Below are 20092 nucleotides of genomic sequence, written 5' to 3' on the forward strand. Positions count from 1 at the left end.
TGTTTGTTTGTTGTTTAACGTCGCACTCACCAAGATTCGAGCTATATGACGACGGTCTGTAAACAATCGAGTTTGAATTTCACTGTAGGTTGCAAATGAAGTTCCGGGCATCAAATACTCAATAACACTCACAAACACATGTTTGTTAACTCCACCTTTGATATACAAAGTATGCCGCCAACGTGAGATCCTCATTAATTTACCATAACATTATTACGCCTGTGTAAATAATGGAATAAATTGGGAACCACTAAAAAATAAACACGTTCTGTTTTTGTGCCGACTTAATTTGCTCTGTCCTACGGGGATCATATTCTGAATCTCAACATACCTGGTCAACGAACTCCTTTGACGGGCTCCCCTTAAATCACTCATTCCGTCATGTGTCTTCATGATCATACTTTGTGTTCTAGTTCTTGTTCATATGACTGAGTGTGTCACGGAAATGGTGCTGCGTGACTGGGGGTATCACGGAAATAGTGCTGCGTGAATGGAGGGTGTCACGGAAATAGTGCTGCGTGACTGGAGGATGTCACGGAAAAAGTGCTGCGTGACTTGAGGGAGTCACGAAAATGGTGCTGCGTGACTGGAGGGTGTCAAGCAAATGGTGCTGCGTGACTGGAGGGTGTCACGAAAATGGTGCTGCGTGACAGGAGGGTGTCACGAAAATGGTGATGCGTGACTGGGGATGTCACGGAAATCGTACTGTGTGACTGGAGGGTGTCACAGAAATACTGCTGCGTGACTTGAGGGTGTCACGAAAATGGTGCTGCGTGACTGGAGGGAGTCACGGAAATAGTGCTGCGTGACTGGAGGGTGTCACGAAAATAGCACTGAGTGACTGGAGGATGTCACGGAAATAGTGCTGCGTGACTGGAGGGAGTCACGAAAATGGTGCTGCGTGACTGGAGGGTGTCAAGCAAATGGTGCTGCGTGACTGGAGGGTGTCACGAAAATGGTGCTGCGTGACTGGAGGGTGTCACGAACATGGTGCTGTGTGACTGGAGGGTGTCACGAAATTGGTGCTGCGTGACTGGAGGGTGTCACGGAAATATTGCTGCGTCACTGGAGGGTGTCACGGAAATAGTGCTGCGTGACTGGGGGTGTCACGGAAGTCGTACTGTGTGGCTAGAGGGTGTCACAGAAATACTGCTGCGGTACTGGAGGGTGTCACGAAAATGGTGCTGCGTGACTGGAGGGTGTCACGAAAATGGTGATGCGTGACTGGGGGATGTCACGGAAATCGTACTGTTTGACTGAAGGGTGTCACAGAAATACTGCTGCGTGACTTGAGGGTGTCACGAAAATGGTGCTGCGTGACTGGAGGGAGTCACGAACATGGTGCTTTGTGACCGGAGGGTGTCACGTAAATGGTGCTGCGCGAATGGAGGGTGTCACGAAAATGGTGCTGCGTGTCTGGAGGGTGTCACGGAAATAGTGCTGCGTGACTGGAGGGTGTCACGGAAATCGTACTGTGTGACTAGAGGGTGTCACAGAAATACTGCTGCGTGACTGGATGGTGTCACGAAAATGGTGCTGCCTGACTGGAGGGTGTCACGAAAATGGTGTTGCTTGACTGGAGGGTGTTACGGAAATGGTGGTGCGTGACTGGGGGGTGTCACGGAAATGGTGCTGCGTGACTGGGGGTGTCATGAAAAGGGTATTGCATGGCTGGAGGATGTCGTGGAAATACGACCAGAATGTTCACAGGAGTGTGTCAGCAATGTGTCTATATACAACCAGAATACTCACAGTTGTGTAAGCAACGTGTCTGTTTTCACGTAGAATATCCAGTGATGCTGCGTGACTTTAGGGTGTCACGGAAATAGTTCTGCGTGATTGGTGGGTATCACGGAAATGTTACTGCGTGATTGGAGGGTGTCACGGAAACGGTGCTGCGTGACTGGAGGGTGTCACGGAAATAGTACTGCCTGACTGGAGGGTGTCACGGAAATAGTGCTGCATAAATGGAGGGTGTCACGAAAATGGTGCTGCGTGACTGGAGGGTGTCACGGAAATAGTACTGCGTGACTGGAGGGTGTCACAGAAATAGTGCTGCGTGACCGGAGGTTGTCACGAACATTGTTGAATAAGGAAGATTAGGAACTAAACGTCATGTAATATCTGAAAAAACAAAACAAGGCGATGAAAATTTTATCTTTTGCAGGGGACGAGAAATGACGTATCCCCGTGTTATGGGGTTTCGGACGTTTAAGAAACATTCATGTTTTTCTCTTTAATCACATGAACAACTGCAAATCATGTTACTTGTTACTTACTAGTTACTATAGATACTTGTAGGTGGGTTTTAACGTCGCGTCCACGATTGTTGCTCTTGGCGAGCAGTTCTCAGACGGTTTCGAACAGTTTGCGCACTCCGTCTACCCCTAAACAGTTCATTTCTGGTTGATGTAGCCGTCAAAAATCGGTTACGGAGGTGACGTAAGACAATCTGACGATCCTCTGCATGTGACGTCACACGTGGTCGACCTGGCCGAGGGGGATGAGCGGTGGTACCCGTTTGCTGTAGACGCGACTGTAAATCATAAACAGTCGGTGGACTACAACCCATCGTCCTTGCGACTTCAGCTACGGACGTTCCCGTCTGCAACATGCCGATGGCACGTTTACGTTGCGCATTTGAAAGGCGTGGCATGACAAATGGCCGTAAAGACTTTTGTTTTCTTGTGTTTTTCTTTTTTTGTTAATGATTGCTAACAAGTATGGCTGAAAACAATCAATTCATATATATGTATTTCAGCCTGTTTAAACTATCGTCGGTTTACTGTGATTCAGGTGGTGCAGAGTTGAAAGACAAGATCTATACTGTGCCTACCGGGTAGATCAAATCAGAGGTCACACATAGATCCAATACTACATATTGAAGTACTGATGCATCAGATGTCACAGTGGGATATTTATACGCGTATGTACAACCGCAGCAACACAGCTGTGGAAATGGCGACGTTCCCTTCTTTCAGGAAACTATCTGCAGTTCTACTAGGATTAACAATTGGATTAACTTTGGTGACCATTTTTGTTGTGACCTTTACAACAGACCAACATGGCGTTCGTTTCGTCTCCTCTATTGTGAACACTGTCAATTCACGAGCTGTACATTCACGAGAGGTACAAAATCTATCGAATGACCTACACGAAGACGTTCAGAAGTCATTGGGGCAATACCTGTCTGGAAATGTCAAATTTGAGGACCTGCATCTTGATCATAAAGGTTAGTTTCAATATCGCATTATAATATGCCATCTGGGTTAACGGGTTTAGTTTTATACGATTCTGAACTGGATTTCAGCTATACCACAGCTGGTATACCACAGCTGAGAAAATGTAACGCCGTTTTGAAATTAATTTCAGCTATATCACGGCGTGTCAGCTGGATATGACAGGAGAGGCCAAAGCGACGCAGGTCTAAGACATCTACCATACTGGCATAACCTACGAGCACGGGTATGGTGCTGACAAACCATGACACATAATCGTGAGGAGTATTTGTGTTTCGAACACACGATCTTAGGTTTCGGACACGCTTAAGGGACGAAATTCTGTATTTGACGCCGCTTTGAACAATGTGTCGGTTATATCACGGCGGAGGAAAGCCCGAAGTGATAAAGGTCTGACGCCATAAAACCATAAGCAGCACGGGCGTTTGAACTGGAGTCTAGTTTCATTCACACAGTGTAATCGATCTTGCCGAGTTTACTCTTATGATATGCGTGTGTAATTATGTTAAGTAGATTTTATATGTATGAACACAACCCTTACCATAATCATAAGACGTAAACCATTGACGTAAGATCGACCTGGAATATATCCTGCACACTTTGAATTTGGTCAATGTGAAAAGAAAATATACACGCCAACTACCAGTATTCAGTATTATGTGGAACATTTATTCAACATTTATCGGACATCAACATAACGATATGTAACATTAATGTATAGGAAAAGTATTCAATGCTATCGATTCAACATTTTGAACTGTGTCTATGACTGTACATAAACAACCACTTGGCAATGACGTGTGTCACTATTTTCCCATCGAATTGTCTCATCAACATATTTTCAAAAGACAATTTTGCTCAACCTCTCCAACATACATACAGAGTATTTGCTGCAAAACCAAACTTAGAATCAATATAACATACCGTCATGCACACACGCCCACATATCGTCACGTTTCGTTTCCAAAGCATAATTCTGTTCAATACTTTTTGAACATGCACTGAACTGGTGCCTGTTTCTACATAACAGTTTCTATAAAATTAATGTTGCCCTTCAAATGAGGGTGGTTAACTCAACAACCGTATACGCGGTATTCCGTGTTACAAATGGTCCTCAACTACCAGTATGTTGATGCAATGCCGCGACCTAAGGCCATATAATTGACCGGGTCATACGTGGCTGCCTATTTGACCGTGTGACATCAGGTTAACTAGTCCATGCTATCATATAGCTATCGAACGAAGTATCATGCATCACTTCAGAATTTGCCTTTTTATGGAATTTTGTTTCGTTGAAGTTTCATTATTTACAGTTTCGAGAATAAACTACTAAGGACGATTACTATCGGATGAACGTCCATTGAAAGGTTGAATAGTTTGATAAGAAGGTATTATAGAAAAAACAAACATTTAAACTCAGGAGGATACCACTGGTCTTATCGAGCGCCTCCGTGGTCTTGTGGTAGAGCGTCCGCCCGGAGAGCCATCTCTGCCATCATTTAGTTACGAAACATGTTCTCACAAGCTTAGTTACTAATCATAATTTTGATATATTAATGCCATTTAGGAACGCAAAAACGTCTTTGAATACATAAATGCACAGAAAAAGAAGTTTATTTCAGTATAAAGGCCACAGGCCCAAGTACAATATAGATGTGTTATATACAAAGTGGTGGTACAATATCAAGAGGTACAGAGTGCAATTAAAGTACAAATTAGAATTATAATAATAAAGAACGTAAAGATAGGACATCTTTTATGAATTTAGCACATAATGACAAGGTTTCAATGTTAGAAGTTCGTAGTAAAGTTTTGAGGGAGTGCTCATTTTTTAAAGTTATTGTTGGGAATATATCTGTGTCTTAAAATATCATAAGTTGGGCATACTAACAAAAAATGTAACTCATCTTCGATGATATTTTTACAATAAGGTCAGAATCTAAGGTTTCTAGGTACACCCTCCGGCGTACCTATATTTTTCATAATGTGTAATTCTTTCATTCTTAATAATGGTAAACATCTCCCTAGGTCCCTGTGGTGTATATGATGCAAATATGGTTCAATTGCGAAAGTTGACTTTATAGTGGAGTCTTAATCTAAATTTGAATGCGCATTTAACCTTGAAAAATGAGATTGAACACAACAGTCTTTAACTCTTTGTTAAAATTCTAAAAGAAATAAATTAATATTACCGATACTTTGATTATTCCATTCATAATTAAAACTATATGAATAAAGTAATTTTGTAACATTTGAGGCCGATGTAACTCTGACTTGCTCGTCCAATCTTCTCAACATGTCATAACATTGCTTTGGATATCTAGTATCCGAATATTACACCAATATTTAATGCATCTGGAGAATGAATCGCAATATATATTACACCGACCACACTCACTTAAAACAGTCGCAGTAGTAGAAGATTTGCCAACACCTAGAACATATTTACAATATTTTACATGTAACTTTTCTAATGCCTCCCATCTATGACAACCCCATACCTCGGATGAATACAACAGAATAGGTTTTATTTGAGAAGATTTTTTAATTTCGATTGCAATTGCTTTACTAGCTTTATTAATAAGTGTCTGTACTAAGTTTGACCATGACAGTCTGTTTGAAAGTATGATACCAAGCATTCTTAAGTATACCAACGCTGAGGAACACAAGGATTTCAGTTTTCTTGAAATTAACTTTCAAACCCCACTTTGAACAAAATTTCTACAATATATGTATTTTCTTTTGCAAACTAATAACACTTTCAGAAAACAGACATAAAACATCTGCATATAGTAATAAAAGGAAATCTTAAAAGTACAAAAATACCTCTCCCGCCATGCTGCTGTAATTCATCTTCAAGTTGGTTTAAAAGCATACTAAATAGAAGTGGACATAGAATACAACCTTGACGTACACCGCTTAAACAATCAAAATATTCGGAAATGCTAACATTTGATGTTTTAACAGCTCATGTTGTCGTAGAATACATATCACGAATTATATTCAGCACTTTGCCTTTAATATCTTGTTGAGCTAACACATACCATAAAAGATCTCTATTGATAGAATCAAAAGCTTTATGGAAGTCTACGGATAAAAAATAAAATCTACCCCTGGATTTGGATAAATATTTCTGAATTAGTGATTGTTGTGTAAAAATATTATCAGTTGTGGAGTAGCAAGTACGAAATCCAGCTTGACACTCAGGGTTTTTGTTAAACAAATCTACGAAAGTTTTATGTCTATTATAAATGCATATGTCCTATGGGAGCAGTTGAAAACCAAGTTATATTCAGTTAAGCATAAATAACGAGTTCCCCCAATGTGAGAATCTCATTCTGGCTGTCTCTTGGGGAGGGTGGGATACCTATGACCTCCCATGATCTTGCTGGAATATTGCTGAATGCGGCGTAAAGCCCTACTTACTCACTCACTGGTGTTTCTCGCCTATATATAGCTGCAATACATCAATCTACCACTCTCACTGTGTGATGTTATTTCACGAAATAGCTCAAACAGGAATAACTGATTCTTAATTTGTTTTAACAGATGATGATGCCATATCCAAGGCTCTGTATCAAAAGGAGCGTGTACTCTGCTGGATTATGACGACCCCTAAGAATCTCGATGTTAAAGCACGTGTAGTTCGCGACACATGGAGCAGGCGCTGCAACAAAGTGCTCTTCATGAGCTCTGTGACGGATCCAAAGTTCCCTACAATCGGATTAAACGTGTCGGAAGGTCGGCGGCATTTGACAGCCAAAACGATGCAGGCTTTCCGTTACATCTACGAAAACCACTTTGATGATGCTGATTGGTTCATGAAGGCTGACGATGACACATATGTTATTTTAGAGAACCTCCGGTACTTTCTGACGTCCCAAAACAAATCCGAACCTGTATTTTTTGGCCATCATTTTAAGGTGTTCGTCAAACAAGGGTTCTACAGCGGCGGAGGGGGTTATGTGCTGAGTAAGCAAGCGTTGAGGAGATATGGGGAGAAAGGTCGTGACCCCAGTGTATGTCGACAAGATTTCGGCCCAGAGGACTTAGAAATGGGCAAATGTATGCAAAATCTAGGGGTGAGGACAGTCAATACTCTAGACGCCCTGGGGAGGAGCAGGTTCCACTGTTTTTACCCCGAGACACACCTGTTTGGTAGATACCCAAAGTGGTATTACAAATTCGATGCAAATGGTGCTAAGAAGGTAAGACAAACTCATATCTGAATACAAAAACGGAGAGTAATTATTATACATGTACTTATATCCACAGGTCTGGAGGATGTATACTTGTATATTCACCAATTGAGAGTATTTAAGATACCTATATATAAAATATAAAATATTTTAAAGTAACTGTGCTTCATATAAAGTTCAACACCCCCCAGGTTCCTTTTAATCATCCGGTGTCTTCTATGCGCCGCCGCTGCATCGCCTGTATCAACGCAAATGGTGTTCACGCCCGATATTGACATTGTTAAATGAGTTGTTACACCATCCCCTTCTTCAATGAATTTGGGGGTAAGACATTGAGATAAGAAGTAGGCATCCCCATGGGCACCAACTGTGCTCCGTTTCTTGCTGATCTATTTCTTTATGGATATGAATTGGTATTTCGGATCGGATTGGCAAAGTTAGAACAAGGTAACTTGGCCAAGAAGTTATATCGGATATATCGATGACAGATATCTTTCAATAACCATCCATTATAAACCAACTGCAAACGTATGCCCTTTGTATTGTTGGTATCTTTTATCTCGTATTAGCCTCTTGGGAGGATTTACATTTTCCTAGTTAGACCTGGTATGAGGCTTTACGTTTTACTTGTGAGACCTGATGAGTTGAGTTGTAGATGAAATTTGTACTTGGTTCAATTTTACAGTCAGTTGGTCTGTGTTGCAAGTGGCTTTTCTATCGCTTCGATTGAATTCCTTTTAAACCACGACACACTTTATTGTTTTGCTATAAGGTATCTCGATGTTCTCTTATTTTTCTAGTATTTCTTGCATTTCGACAGTTCATAAGTGAATCTGGTATTCACAATGTAAGATCGAGGAGCGAAGTTCCTCTATCTCACATTGCCGATACCCTCTTGCCTCTGTCTTAGTTCCTCGACCATAACCTCGGAGTCGTGCTTATCCGTCACATAGACAATTCCCTTCCACGTATTTAAGCACCTGAACTAGAAATAAAGGAGACCAGTGAGGCCTCATTTGTTTCATATTTAGACGAGATTCAGAGTTACAAAACACTCTCCACAAGACTGTTTGACAAGATGGATGACTTCAACTTTCCAATCGTCAACTTTACCTTTTTGTCGAGCAATATTCCCGCAGTTCAAGCCCTTGGTGTATGCATTCCACAAAATTTAAGGTACAATCGAGCATGTTCTTTCAACCAAGATTTCATAAAAGGATCATACGACCCTTGCTCAAAAGATGTTTGATCAAGGTTGCAACAGTAAGGGCCCCATGAAAAGGTTCAAAATTATGTGGAGGGCATTTTCAAATGTGACGCATCATTGACAAGACAATTCCCTAGTTTGACTTGCACCATATGTTCCCCTGTTTACTCGTAAGAATTGGAACATATGATTGATACACGTCCTTGCTTTATGGACAAAAGGTATTTTACGTTCGACAATTGCGAGGACAGGCATCACTGTGTTTGCAACATAATGTTTCCGTAATGTGTTCAGGTGAACAATTGACTTGCCTTTGCATGTGTTTGTTGTGACGGATGCCACTGGTGGGGCAGGACACCTGGTATCTTCATTCATAAACGCATGCTCACGACATCGTCGAAATCGTACAGTAGACTTGAATGCAGAAAGGGTTTTGTCCCTTACATTTACGATAAAACATTGATCACGTGACCAATATTTTGTTGTTATTTTCAATAACATTACATTTACACCAATTTATTTGAAGCACAGTTACTTTTTTCCTCTGGTATATAGCCACCGGTCAATAGTACAGATTTCCACCCAGTTAGAATTATTTCGTAATCGAGTATAATGTTAATAAGGAGATAAGGAGTTTTTTAAACAACGAATCAAATAGCTAGAACCATGCCCATTCTTGTTTCGTTGGTATGGAATGAATGTATGCGTTAGATTAATGTTTAACTGGATTAAACTTTTTCATGAAAACGTATATTTTTGAAGGGCACAGAGAACATCTCCAACTACGCCATATCCTTCCACTACGTGTCCCCACAGAAGATGCAAGCTCTGGAGTTTTACATCTATCACTTACGACCGTATGGCATTGTGTCCGGAACCAAGGAACTCAACAGACAAGCGGATGTGAAACCCGGATCTCAGGAGCTCAACAGACAAGTGATTGTGAAACCCGAAACTCAGGAGGTCAATAGACAAGCGGATGTGAAACCCGGAACTCAGGAGGTCAACAGACAAGCGGATGTGAAACCCGGAACTCAGGAGGTCAACAGACAAGCGGATGTGAAACCCGGAACTCAGGAGGTCAACAGACAAGCGGTTGTGAAACCCGGAACTCAGGACGTCAACAGACAAGCGGATGTGAAACCCGGAACTCAGGAGGTCAACAGACAAGCGGATGTGAAACCCGGAACTCAGGAGGTCAACAGACAAGCGGATGTGAAACCCGGAACTCAGGAGGTCAACAGACAAGCGGATGTGAAACCCGGAACTCAGGAGGTCAACAGACAAGCGGATGTGACACCCGGAACTCAGGAGCTCAACAGACAAGCGGATGTTAAACCCGGAATTCAGGAGGTTAACAGACAAGCGAATGTGAAACCCGGAACTCAGGAGGTCAACAGACAAGCGGGTGTGAAACCCGGAACTCAGGAGGTCAATAGACAAGCGGATGTGACACTCGGAACTCAGGAGGTCAACAGACAAGCGGATGTGAAACCCGGAACTCAGGAGGTCAACAGACAAGCGGATGTGAAACCCGGAACTCAGGAGGTTAACAGACAAGCGGATGTGAAACCCGGAACTCAGAAGGTCAACAGACATGCGTAGTGGCACGTGGAACTCAGGAGGTCAACAGACATGCATGGTGGCACCCGGAACACAGGAGGTTAACAGACATGCGGAGTAACAAAGAGGACGTCATGTGATTGATTTTCGATTATGTATTTTGCATATATTAGGTGTTCACAAAAATTATTACGTGGCATTGAAACAATTGATCATATATGCAGCTGGTATGATGATGTAATAAAGCCACATGATAAATCTGTATTATAAAGATAACCCAAACTGGGAGATTATCAGGTGGAACAACTGTTTTGTTAAGAAAGGATTTTGTTAAATACATGAAATGGACTAAAAATACTAAGAGGTGCATAATTTTTTCATTGGACAAGACACTATTTGGTCTTACATCAGATGTTTTATATTCCACAGTGTATATTCACCCTGAGAATTCAGCATTGTATAACCATACTGGATTAGAAAGTAAAAATGGTATTTCCCTTTTTCAAGAAGATATTCTTGATATACTGTTGGATATAGAAGGGGACGTCATACCCTTTTTCGGTGGAGATTTTAATGGCCGCACAGGCAATGACCCGGACTATGTTGAAGATGACATTATTGAACACATTCAGGGCTATGAACACAACCTTATGGACTATTTGCTTGATCATTTTCGTATCAGGCGATATTCACGTGACACTACTGTTAATAAGTTCGGCAAATGTTTGCTGTATTTGTGCTCAGTACTTAACATTCACATAATGAATGGGAGATGTGGCTCTGACTCGGATGTGGGTGATTTTACCTACGTAGGTCATAATGGGACTAGTGTCATTGATTATTTTATATATTCACCACAACTGTTTCATTGCTGTTCTGACTTAACTTCACAGATCAATGGAAGTGGCATAAACTGACATTAATGAAAGTGTGCAATATTTGGTTGAAGCATTGTGTAAGTCTTATATGTGTATGAGAAGTGTGACTTCCTCAAAAAGGAAAGATGTAGGTGCTTAAATATATTAAGGAAAACTAAAGATGCAGTATCCTTATCAATTTACAACCAGGCTAGAATAAGTATAATAGTACATGCAGAAGTAAATAAAAGAGGAATACAAAGCGAGCTAGCGAGAAAAACTAGAAAGTAGCGTTAATGATCCAAACACGTTCCGGTCTGCTCTCAAACACTTGAATGGTAAAAGACAGGTTTATAAAAATGACATAAACATAGATACCTGGTATAAACATTTTAGAGACTTATTTTCTTTTGACAATAACAGTGAAGATTTGCAGGAAGACATCGAAATAGACAGTGGGGAGGCTAGTTTAGTAGCTGATATGTTAGATTTTCCCATTTCAAGAGAAGAAATCACTTCAAGTATACAAAGATTGAAAAAAGAAAATTCTCCTGGCATTGACAACGTAATACCCGAGTTTTTTAAGAATTCCTCAGATGCAATTGTCCCATATTTAGAAGTCTTGTTTAATGCTATTTTTGAAAACTCCAATTTTCCCAAAGATTGGTCAGTGGGCATTATCATTTCTCTTCACAAACAAGGTAATGTAAATGGTACCAATAAGTACAGAGGCATCACATTATTAAGCATATTGTGTAAAATATTCTTAGATATCATTAATAGAAGATTAGTATTTTGGGCTGAATCGTTTAAGAAAATAGATGAGGCACAAGCTGGTTTTAGAGAGGGGTACTCAACTATAGACAATTTTTGTGTGTTACATTCCTTAATTCAACGTTATTTATCAAGTAAAGGAGGGAAACTTTATGCGCTTTTTGTAGATTTTTCAAAAGAATCTGACTCAGTTAACCGTGATAAATTGTGGGCCTTGCTTAAATTACGAAGGGCAAGCAGCAAGATGTTGAAACTATTATCAAGTATCTATGAACAAGTAGAGGCTTGTTTAAGAAGTAATGGTAAGTACTCAGAAGATTTTGAATGCAACGTAGGCGTTCGACAAGGATGTATATTAAGTCCTTTTCTCTTTTCTTTCTTTATTAACGAGCTGGCAGAAGAAATACAAAGCAATTGTAAAGGTGGCATTCAGCTACACCCAGATATTGTTAAAATATATTTGCTTCTGTTTGCCGATGATGTCGTAATGATTTCGAGTACTGTACCCGGACTTCAAAGTCAGATAAATGTGCTGGAGCAATTTTGTGAACAATTTGGTTTAAGTGTTAACACAAAAAAGACCAAAGTTATTGTATTTAAAAACGGCGGAATGTTATTAAAAAGGGAGAAATGTTTGTACAAAGACAGTTAACTGGACGTAGTTACAAGCTATAAATATTTGGGAGTAAATGTTTCTATTAAATTGTCTTGGACTTTTCATTCAATACAGGCTGCAACACAAGCAAAGAAAAATTCTCTATGCGATACTTAAACGTCTCAGACCTATTGAGAGTGTAAATTATAATCTTTTTTTTTTTAAATTTGACACAAAAATAAAGCCAATTCTACTATATGGGGCTGAGGTTTGGGGAGTACATCAGCTAGAATTGATTGAAAAGGTGCATGTTACATGCATGCAAAAGATATTTAGGAGTAAAGATAAACACCTCCAATGTAGTTGTATATGATGAATGTGGTAGATTTCCATTATATATAAATGCACAAATTAAAGTCATAAAGTACTGGTTAAGGCTATTACGGATGCCAAATGATAGGTACCCAAAAAAATGTTATGAAATGATGATACTGTATGACAAAAATGGAAAGCAAAACTGGGTTTCTTCAGTTAAAAAGCTCATTAATGATTTAGGCTTTGGTTCTGCTTGGCAACGTCAAAATGTAGATTGTCGTGAACATTTTGTGAAATTGTGTACACAAAGGCTCAGAGATACCTTCTCACAACAGGGGTATTGTTTGTTAGCTCTATCGTCAAAATATCAGTAATTTAGATTGTTTAAAACACATTTTATAACTGCAGAATATCTTTTGAAACCACTCTTGTACAAATATAGAATTGCATTTTCTAGATTCAGATGTTCGTCACATGAATTAAATATTGAAACGGGAAGATATTTCAAAATCCCAAAGGAAATTAGATTATGTAAAATGTGTAATCTACAGCTAATAGAGGATGAGCACCATTTTCTCATTTGTCCATTTTACCAGAATTAGAAATGATAAGATGAGTGTTTTAAACATCCACTATCCACAAAGTTATGTACTATAGGCCTATGGCCTTTCAGTATTTCTGAAATAAAGATTGACTGATTGATAAATCTGTATTTACTTCACTGAGAAAAGGATAGAGAATACAATAATGACAATGGAACTTTTACACTGTCATTGCGACAGTCGTTGCATGTGGAGCCCAATCATACAGATTGGCCTGTTTCGGAGACCACATTAGAATTGAGTTGGTTGGCTAATAAAGGGAGAGCAATGTGGCAAATAACTGATACCTTTGAATTTAACAATGTCGACAAACGTCATGTAGTTTAAGAAACTGCAAGGCTTATCACGAGTTTGATGTGATGAGTTTGTTTGCCTGTTTATTTGTTCGTTTGTTTGTTTGTTGTTTAACGTCGCACTCACCAAGATTCGAGCTATATGACGGCGGTCTGTAAATAATCGAGTTTGAATTTCACTGTAGGTTGCAAATGAAGCTCGGGGCATCAAATACTCAATAATACTCACAAACACATGTTTGTTAACTCCACCTTTGATATACAAAGTATGCCGCCAACGTGAGATCCTCATTCATTTACCATAACATTATTACGTCTGTGTAAATAATGGAATAAATGGAGAACCAAACAAAAATAAACACGTTCTGTTTTTGTGCCGACTTTATTTGCTCTGTCCTACGGGGACCATATTCTGAATCTCAACATACCTGGTCAACGAACTCCTTTGACGGGGTCCTCTTCAATCACTCATTCCGTTATGTGTCTTCATGATCATACTTTGTGTTCTATATCTTGTTCATGTGACTGAGTGTGTCACGGAAATGGTGCTGCGTGACTGGAGGGTATCACGGAAATAGTACTGCGTGACTGGAGGTGTCACGGAAATAGTGCTGCGTGACTGGAGGGTGTCACGGAAATAGCACTGCGTGACTGGAGGTGTCACGGAAATACTGCTGCGTGACTGGAGGGTGTCACGGAAATAGCACTGCGTGACTGGAGGTGTCACGGAAATCCTGCGTGACTGGAGGGTGTCACGAAAATGTTGCTTCGTGACTGGAGGGAGTCACGGAAATGGTGCTGCGTGATTGGAGGGTGTCACGAACATGGTGCTGTGTGACTGGAGGGAGTCACGAACATGGTGCTGCGTGACTAGAGGGTGTCACGAAAATGGTGCTGCGTGACTGGAGCTGTCACGGAAATAGTGTTGCGTGACTGGAGGGTGTCACGGAAATAGCACTGCGTGACTGGAGGGTGTCACGAAAATGGTGCTGCGTGACTGGAGGGTGTCACGGAAATAGTGCTGCGTGACTGGGGGGTGGTACGGAAATCGTACTGTGTGACTAGAGGGTGTTACAGAAATACTGCAGCGTGACTGGAGGGTGTCACGAAAATGGTGCTGCATGACTGGAGGGAGTCACGAACATGGTGCTGCGTGACTGGAGGGTGTCACGAAAATGGTGCTGCGTGACTGGAGGGTGTCACGAAAATGGTGCTGCGTGACTGGAGGGTGTCATGAAAATGGTGCTGCGTGACTGGATGTGTCACGGAAATAGTGTTGCGTAACTGGAGGGTGTCACGGAAAAAGCACTGCGTGACTGGAGGGTGTCACGAAAATGGTTGCGTGACTGGAGGGTGTCACGGAAATAGTGCTGCGTGACTGGGGGGTGGTACGGAAATCGTACTGTGTGACTAGAGGGTGTTACAGAAATACTTCAGCGTGAGTGGAGGGTGTCACGAAAATGGTGCTGCGTGACTGGGGGGTGTCACGGAAATAGTGCCGCGTGACTGAGGGTATCACGGAAATGCTGCTGCATGACTGGAGGTGTCACGGAAATAGTGCTGTGTGACTGGAGGGTGTCACGGAAATAGTGCTGCGTGACTGGAGGGTGTCACGAACATGGTGCTGCGTGACTGGAGGGTGTCACGAAAATGGTGCTGCGTGACTGGAGGGTGTCACGAAAATGGTGCTGCGTGACTGGAGGGTGTCACGAAAATAGTGCTGCGTGACTGGGGGGTGTCACGGAAATGCTTATGCGTAACTGGAAGGTATCACGAAATGGTGCTTCGTAACTGGAGGGTGTCACGGAAGTAGTACTGCGTGACTGGAGGGAGTCACGAACATGGTGCTGCGTGACTGGAAGGAGTCACGAACATGGTGCTGCGTGACTGGGGGGTGTCAAGGAAATGGTGCTGCGCGACTGAGGGTGTCATGAAAAGGGTATTGCATGGCTGGAGGGTGTCGTGGAAATACGACCAGAATGTTCACAGTAGTGTGTCAGCAATGTGTCTATATACAACCAGAATACTCACAGTTGTGTAAGCAACGTGTCTGTTTTCACGTAGAATATCCACAGTAGTGTGTCAGCAACGTCTGTGTATACATCCAGATACCCACAGTAGTGTGCCAGCAACGTGTCTCTATACAACCAGAATATCCACAGTAGTGTGGCAGCAACGTGTCTCTATACAACCAGAATATCCACAGTGGTGTGTCAGCAACGTGTCTCTGTACAAGCAGAATATCCACAGTAGTGTGTCAGCAACGTGTCTCCATACAACCAGAATATCCACAGTAGAGTGTCAGCAACGTGTCTCTATACAACCAGAATATCCACAGTAGTGTGTCAGCAACGTGTCTCTATACAATCAGAATATCCACAGTAGTGTGTCAGCAACGTGTCTTTATACAACCAGAATATCCACAGTAGTGTGTCAGGAACGTGTCTCTATACAACCAGAATACCCACAGTAGTGTGTCAGCAACGTGTCTCTATACAAGCAGAATATCCACAGTAGTGTGTCAGCAACGTGTCTCTATACAACCAGAATATCCACAGTTGTGTGTCAGCAACGTGTCTCTATACGACCAGAATACCCACAGTAGTGTGTCAGCAACGTGTCTCTATACAACCAGAATAGCCACAGTAGTGTGTCAGCAACGTGTCTGTATACAGCCAGAATACCCACAGTGGTGTGTCAGCAACGTGTCTCCATACAACCAGAATATCCACAGTAGTGTGTCAGCAACCTGTCTCTATACAATCAGAATATCCACAGGTGTGTGTCAGCAACGTGTCTCTATACAACCAGAATACCCACAGTAGTTTGTCAGCAACGTGTCTCTATACAGCCAGAACATCCACAGTAATGTGTCAGTAACGTGTCTCTATACAACCAGAATACCCACAGTAGTGTGTCAGCAACGTGTCTCTATACAACCAGAATACCCACAGTAGTGTGTCAGCAACGTGTCTGTATACAACCTGAGTATCCACAGTAGTGTGTCAGCAACGTGTTTCTATACAACCAGAATACCCACAGTAGTGTGTCAGCAACGTGTCTGTATACAACCAGAATATCCACAGTAGTGTGTCAGCAACGTGTCTCTATACAACCAGAACATCCACAGTAGTGTGTCACCATCAGCAGTATGTCTCTACATGTGTTGAAGTTTATTTCTGACAGTAGCGCATCAGCAACACTTCTGTATATTGCCCCGTATATCTGTTTTACCCATTACGCATGTCTTGTCATGACACAAGAAGGTCTCTAATATTGCCATATGATGTTTATTTTTGTATTTTGCTGAATTTTATGATAAATATGAAAATGGTTATAAGTTCTGACTTCCGCTCGCAGTGTTCTATTTTCTATACACTCATCTGTATATTACCCAACGATGGTCCATTCATTCAACGATAAAACAGTTTATCAAGTCATGAACCTGGACGTCACTTGCAAGCATGTCATGGGAATTAATTAGGTTTCACAGTACAACGTCTGTTGTTTCTACAACACTTGATTTCATGCAGCAGGTATTAGCAAAACAAAATAACAACGGAAACGCGAAAGTTAGCCAAGGCATCGGTATTGTCTGAACAAAATTTTGAAATCTTGAAATATATGTACATGTAAAGACAACAAGATTAATAAGACAGAGGTCCGATAGGCTAATCATCTATCAGCACCGATCATCTGTTGGCTTCCTTTGTTAGCTTGTACCCTTTGTTATTTTCCACCTTTTGTTATCTTATTAATTTTGTTGTCCTTACATGTACATATATATGATCTCTGCCTCATAGCATTCATTCACCTGATGAAGGAGTAAGCATTTACTCCAAAACGTTGTGTTCCTCATAATAAAGAAGTTGACATCCATATATTCTCTTCCTTATGCGACTCACTTCTGAATGCCTTTCAAAGACCTAACATAGAACCTGTCTGCATAAATATAAAAACTGCATCTGTGTATTCATCCATTAATCTGACTCTAGATAGAGCATTCGCAGATTGGCTTTGCCCTTGATATGCTTGATCTCAAGTTACAATTCTTGCAAAGAAGAATTCACAACTCATCAATCTCTGTTTTTTTCTGCTTCATCTTATGAAAAATGGGCGTTGTGATCAGTGATTTCAATAGGCTTCTGTGTAGTTCACCCCAAAATGCTACAACGACAACGAACAAGGTTTTTATTCAAGTGTAGAATATTTTTTTCTGACGCTTATCAGAAATGTTTTTGACAAATCTTCCTGTAACAAAACAAACTGCAATTGAAGGAAGGCTATATTTGCGCTTGTATATCAATTTAACAGCAATTTACTTAAGTTTATGTACTTGTGAATAATATTCGAAAATATTTTTATTCCCAGACAATATTCAAATATGCCCCGTTTAATGTCTACTTTTCTCTCAATGCAATAGGTCCTCCTTTTCTTAAAATCACAATACTTTTCTGATCTAAATTTAAATCAAATTTCCATTTATTCTAGTACACTGATAGAATAGCCAGTTGGTTAGGCATGCCGGATATAATACAGATTACATCATTCGCAAATAGCTATGCCAAACATTATATTATGTCAGGAAATAATTGGACTTCTGTTTTCCAAAAAGTAAAATTTCATTGTATAATTCATGGGTGAAGAATAAAAATAGCATAGGATTCAATAGACATTCTTGGCGTAGACCGATTGGACAGTCGAAAAACTCAGCAACAACGTCGTCACATCAAACACGTGATTTAACATTTTGATAAATTCATTTAGACATAATATACATTTTGCCATCCAAGTTGACATTTCCATCATCGTCTTCTGTCCACAGAATCTTTCTGAAGTCCAAAAAAACAAACACATAATTTAAACTTATTATTTTGATAGCTACTTTTTCAATTACAGAGTGAAATTATGGTCAAATGTGGAATAGCTTTTCCTGAATCCATCCTGCACATGTTCGACCACTGAATCAGTGTATTATTGATAAGTCTGGTAGATACCTTGCCTAAAATGCTTGTCAGAGAAATACCCCGATAGTCATCAGGATTGTTCACATTTCCATGTTTATGTGGGGATGGTAACTGGTTTCGGAAAGAACCTTCATCAATGATCAGTTGAAACATCTCACAAGAAATGGCATAGAGTTGGGTAGAGAATATTTGATAATTTTGGATGTATTTTGGTGGACACAGGCACATTGTGCAGTCTTAAGGTGGGAAATGTCGTCTTGAATTTCTGTAGCTGTGATGGGTGATTCTGAAATTCGTACATGTTTGTCTACATCATCTTTAGTGTGAGATTGCTTGCCAACATCTATAAGCAATTAGAATTATACGGTGCTTCAGATGAAAATATATTTTTTAAAATGTGCTAGCCATTCAGTATTTGGTTTATAGGCGTTCTCGATTTGATATAAAGGAATCTTTTTTCATCACTTGTTCACGAAATATCTGGGTATATTCTGGTGCTTAATATTCCAATTCATCTTCAACAGATTATTGGTAGTAGAAAACCACCGTGTTTACAAGATCTTTGTACAGCGTCGCGCCCGGAGAATTAACAGTACTGCTCGACAGAAAAGTGTTCTCATTTGAAGAAGAGGTATCCCAAAGTGAATGACCCATGAAGTATCAGCAAGTTTCATAATTCTCGTTTGAAATCTCCTAGGAGATCGTGTTAGCCATAGAAAGAGTCCCAACACATAAAGGAAATATACATGGAATTACTTCCTGAAATGATTCGGTTCTCTTTGAGTGAGTTAGTTGGGTTGAGTTAAACAGTATTCCAGTTGTATCACGGCGTCTTAGCTTCATGTGGGAGGAAAGCCCGAAGTGATGCAGGTCTCATTTTCCACTTCGGGGAATCCCACGAGCACGGGTATGGTGCTGATAAACCTAGAAACATAATCGGGGGGAACCGGGATTCGATCCCACAATCACCGGTTTCTAGCATGCCCAAGGGACACAACTCTGCACAGCGAATTGTGGCGCCTTAGACGACTGGGCCACCCGTGCCACTGTTCTCTTTGAAGTGCTTGGTCTTGGACTCTGCTAAATCATCACCAACAAGCAAGTAAACACTTGGAACTGGTAGAGTTCTCTTGACATTTTCACTACAGTCGACACCGAATCTGTGTTAAGGACATCAGAAATAGACTGGGACTTAGGGTAAGGCACAGGGTGAGGTTCATGAGTGAATGTTTTCTTTGAGTGTATGTCAATCTACATTTATCATTCAAAACTGGCTTTCACGAGACGTTTTGTTCTGGTAATGTTTTTGTTTTGTTTTGACAAGTTCAAAACAAAACAATGACCCAGATGGAACAATCTTCATATTCAAACAAGTGAGTGACTGTCTGGGTGCCTTTCAAAAATCTGCCCACAAGGCTATATTAGACACATACATATCTGCCCTATCAAAGCGGTAGATATTTAAGATACTTACTTCAGGC

General features: G+C 40.8%; 1 protein-coding gene across 1 annotated transcript; it reads left to right on the plus strand.

Moving 5' to 3' along the window:
• Positions 1 to 1338: 1338 nt before the first annotated feature.
• Positions 1339 to 10571, plus strand: LOC124146722 (glycoprotein-N-acetylgalactosamine 3-beta-galactosyltransferase 1-like). The gene is made up of 3 exons (XM_048386122.1): positions 1339 to 1366; positions 6789 to 7447; positions 9408 to 10571. The coding sequence occupies exons 1-3, from the start codon at positions 1339 to 1341 to the stop codon at positions 10248 to 10250; spliced, it is 1530 nt and encodes a 509-aa protein (XP_048242079.1). The 3' UTR covers positions 10251 to 10571.
• The last annotated feature ends 9521 nt before the right edge of the window (positions 10572 to 20092 follow it).

Source organism: Haliotis rufescens, unplaced genomic scaffold (genome assembly GCF_023055435.1).
Source record: "Haliotis rufescens isolate VD_foot unplaced genomic scaffold, xgHalRufe1.0.p SCAF_10, whole genome shotgun sequence".
Classification (NCBI taxonomy): domain Eukaryota; kingdom Metazoa; phylum Mollusca; class Gastropoda; order Lepetellida; family Haliotidae; genus Haliotis; species Haliotis rufescens.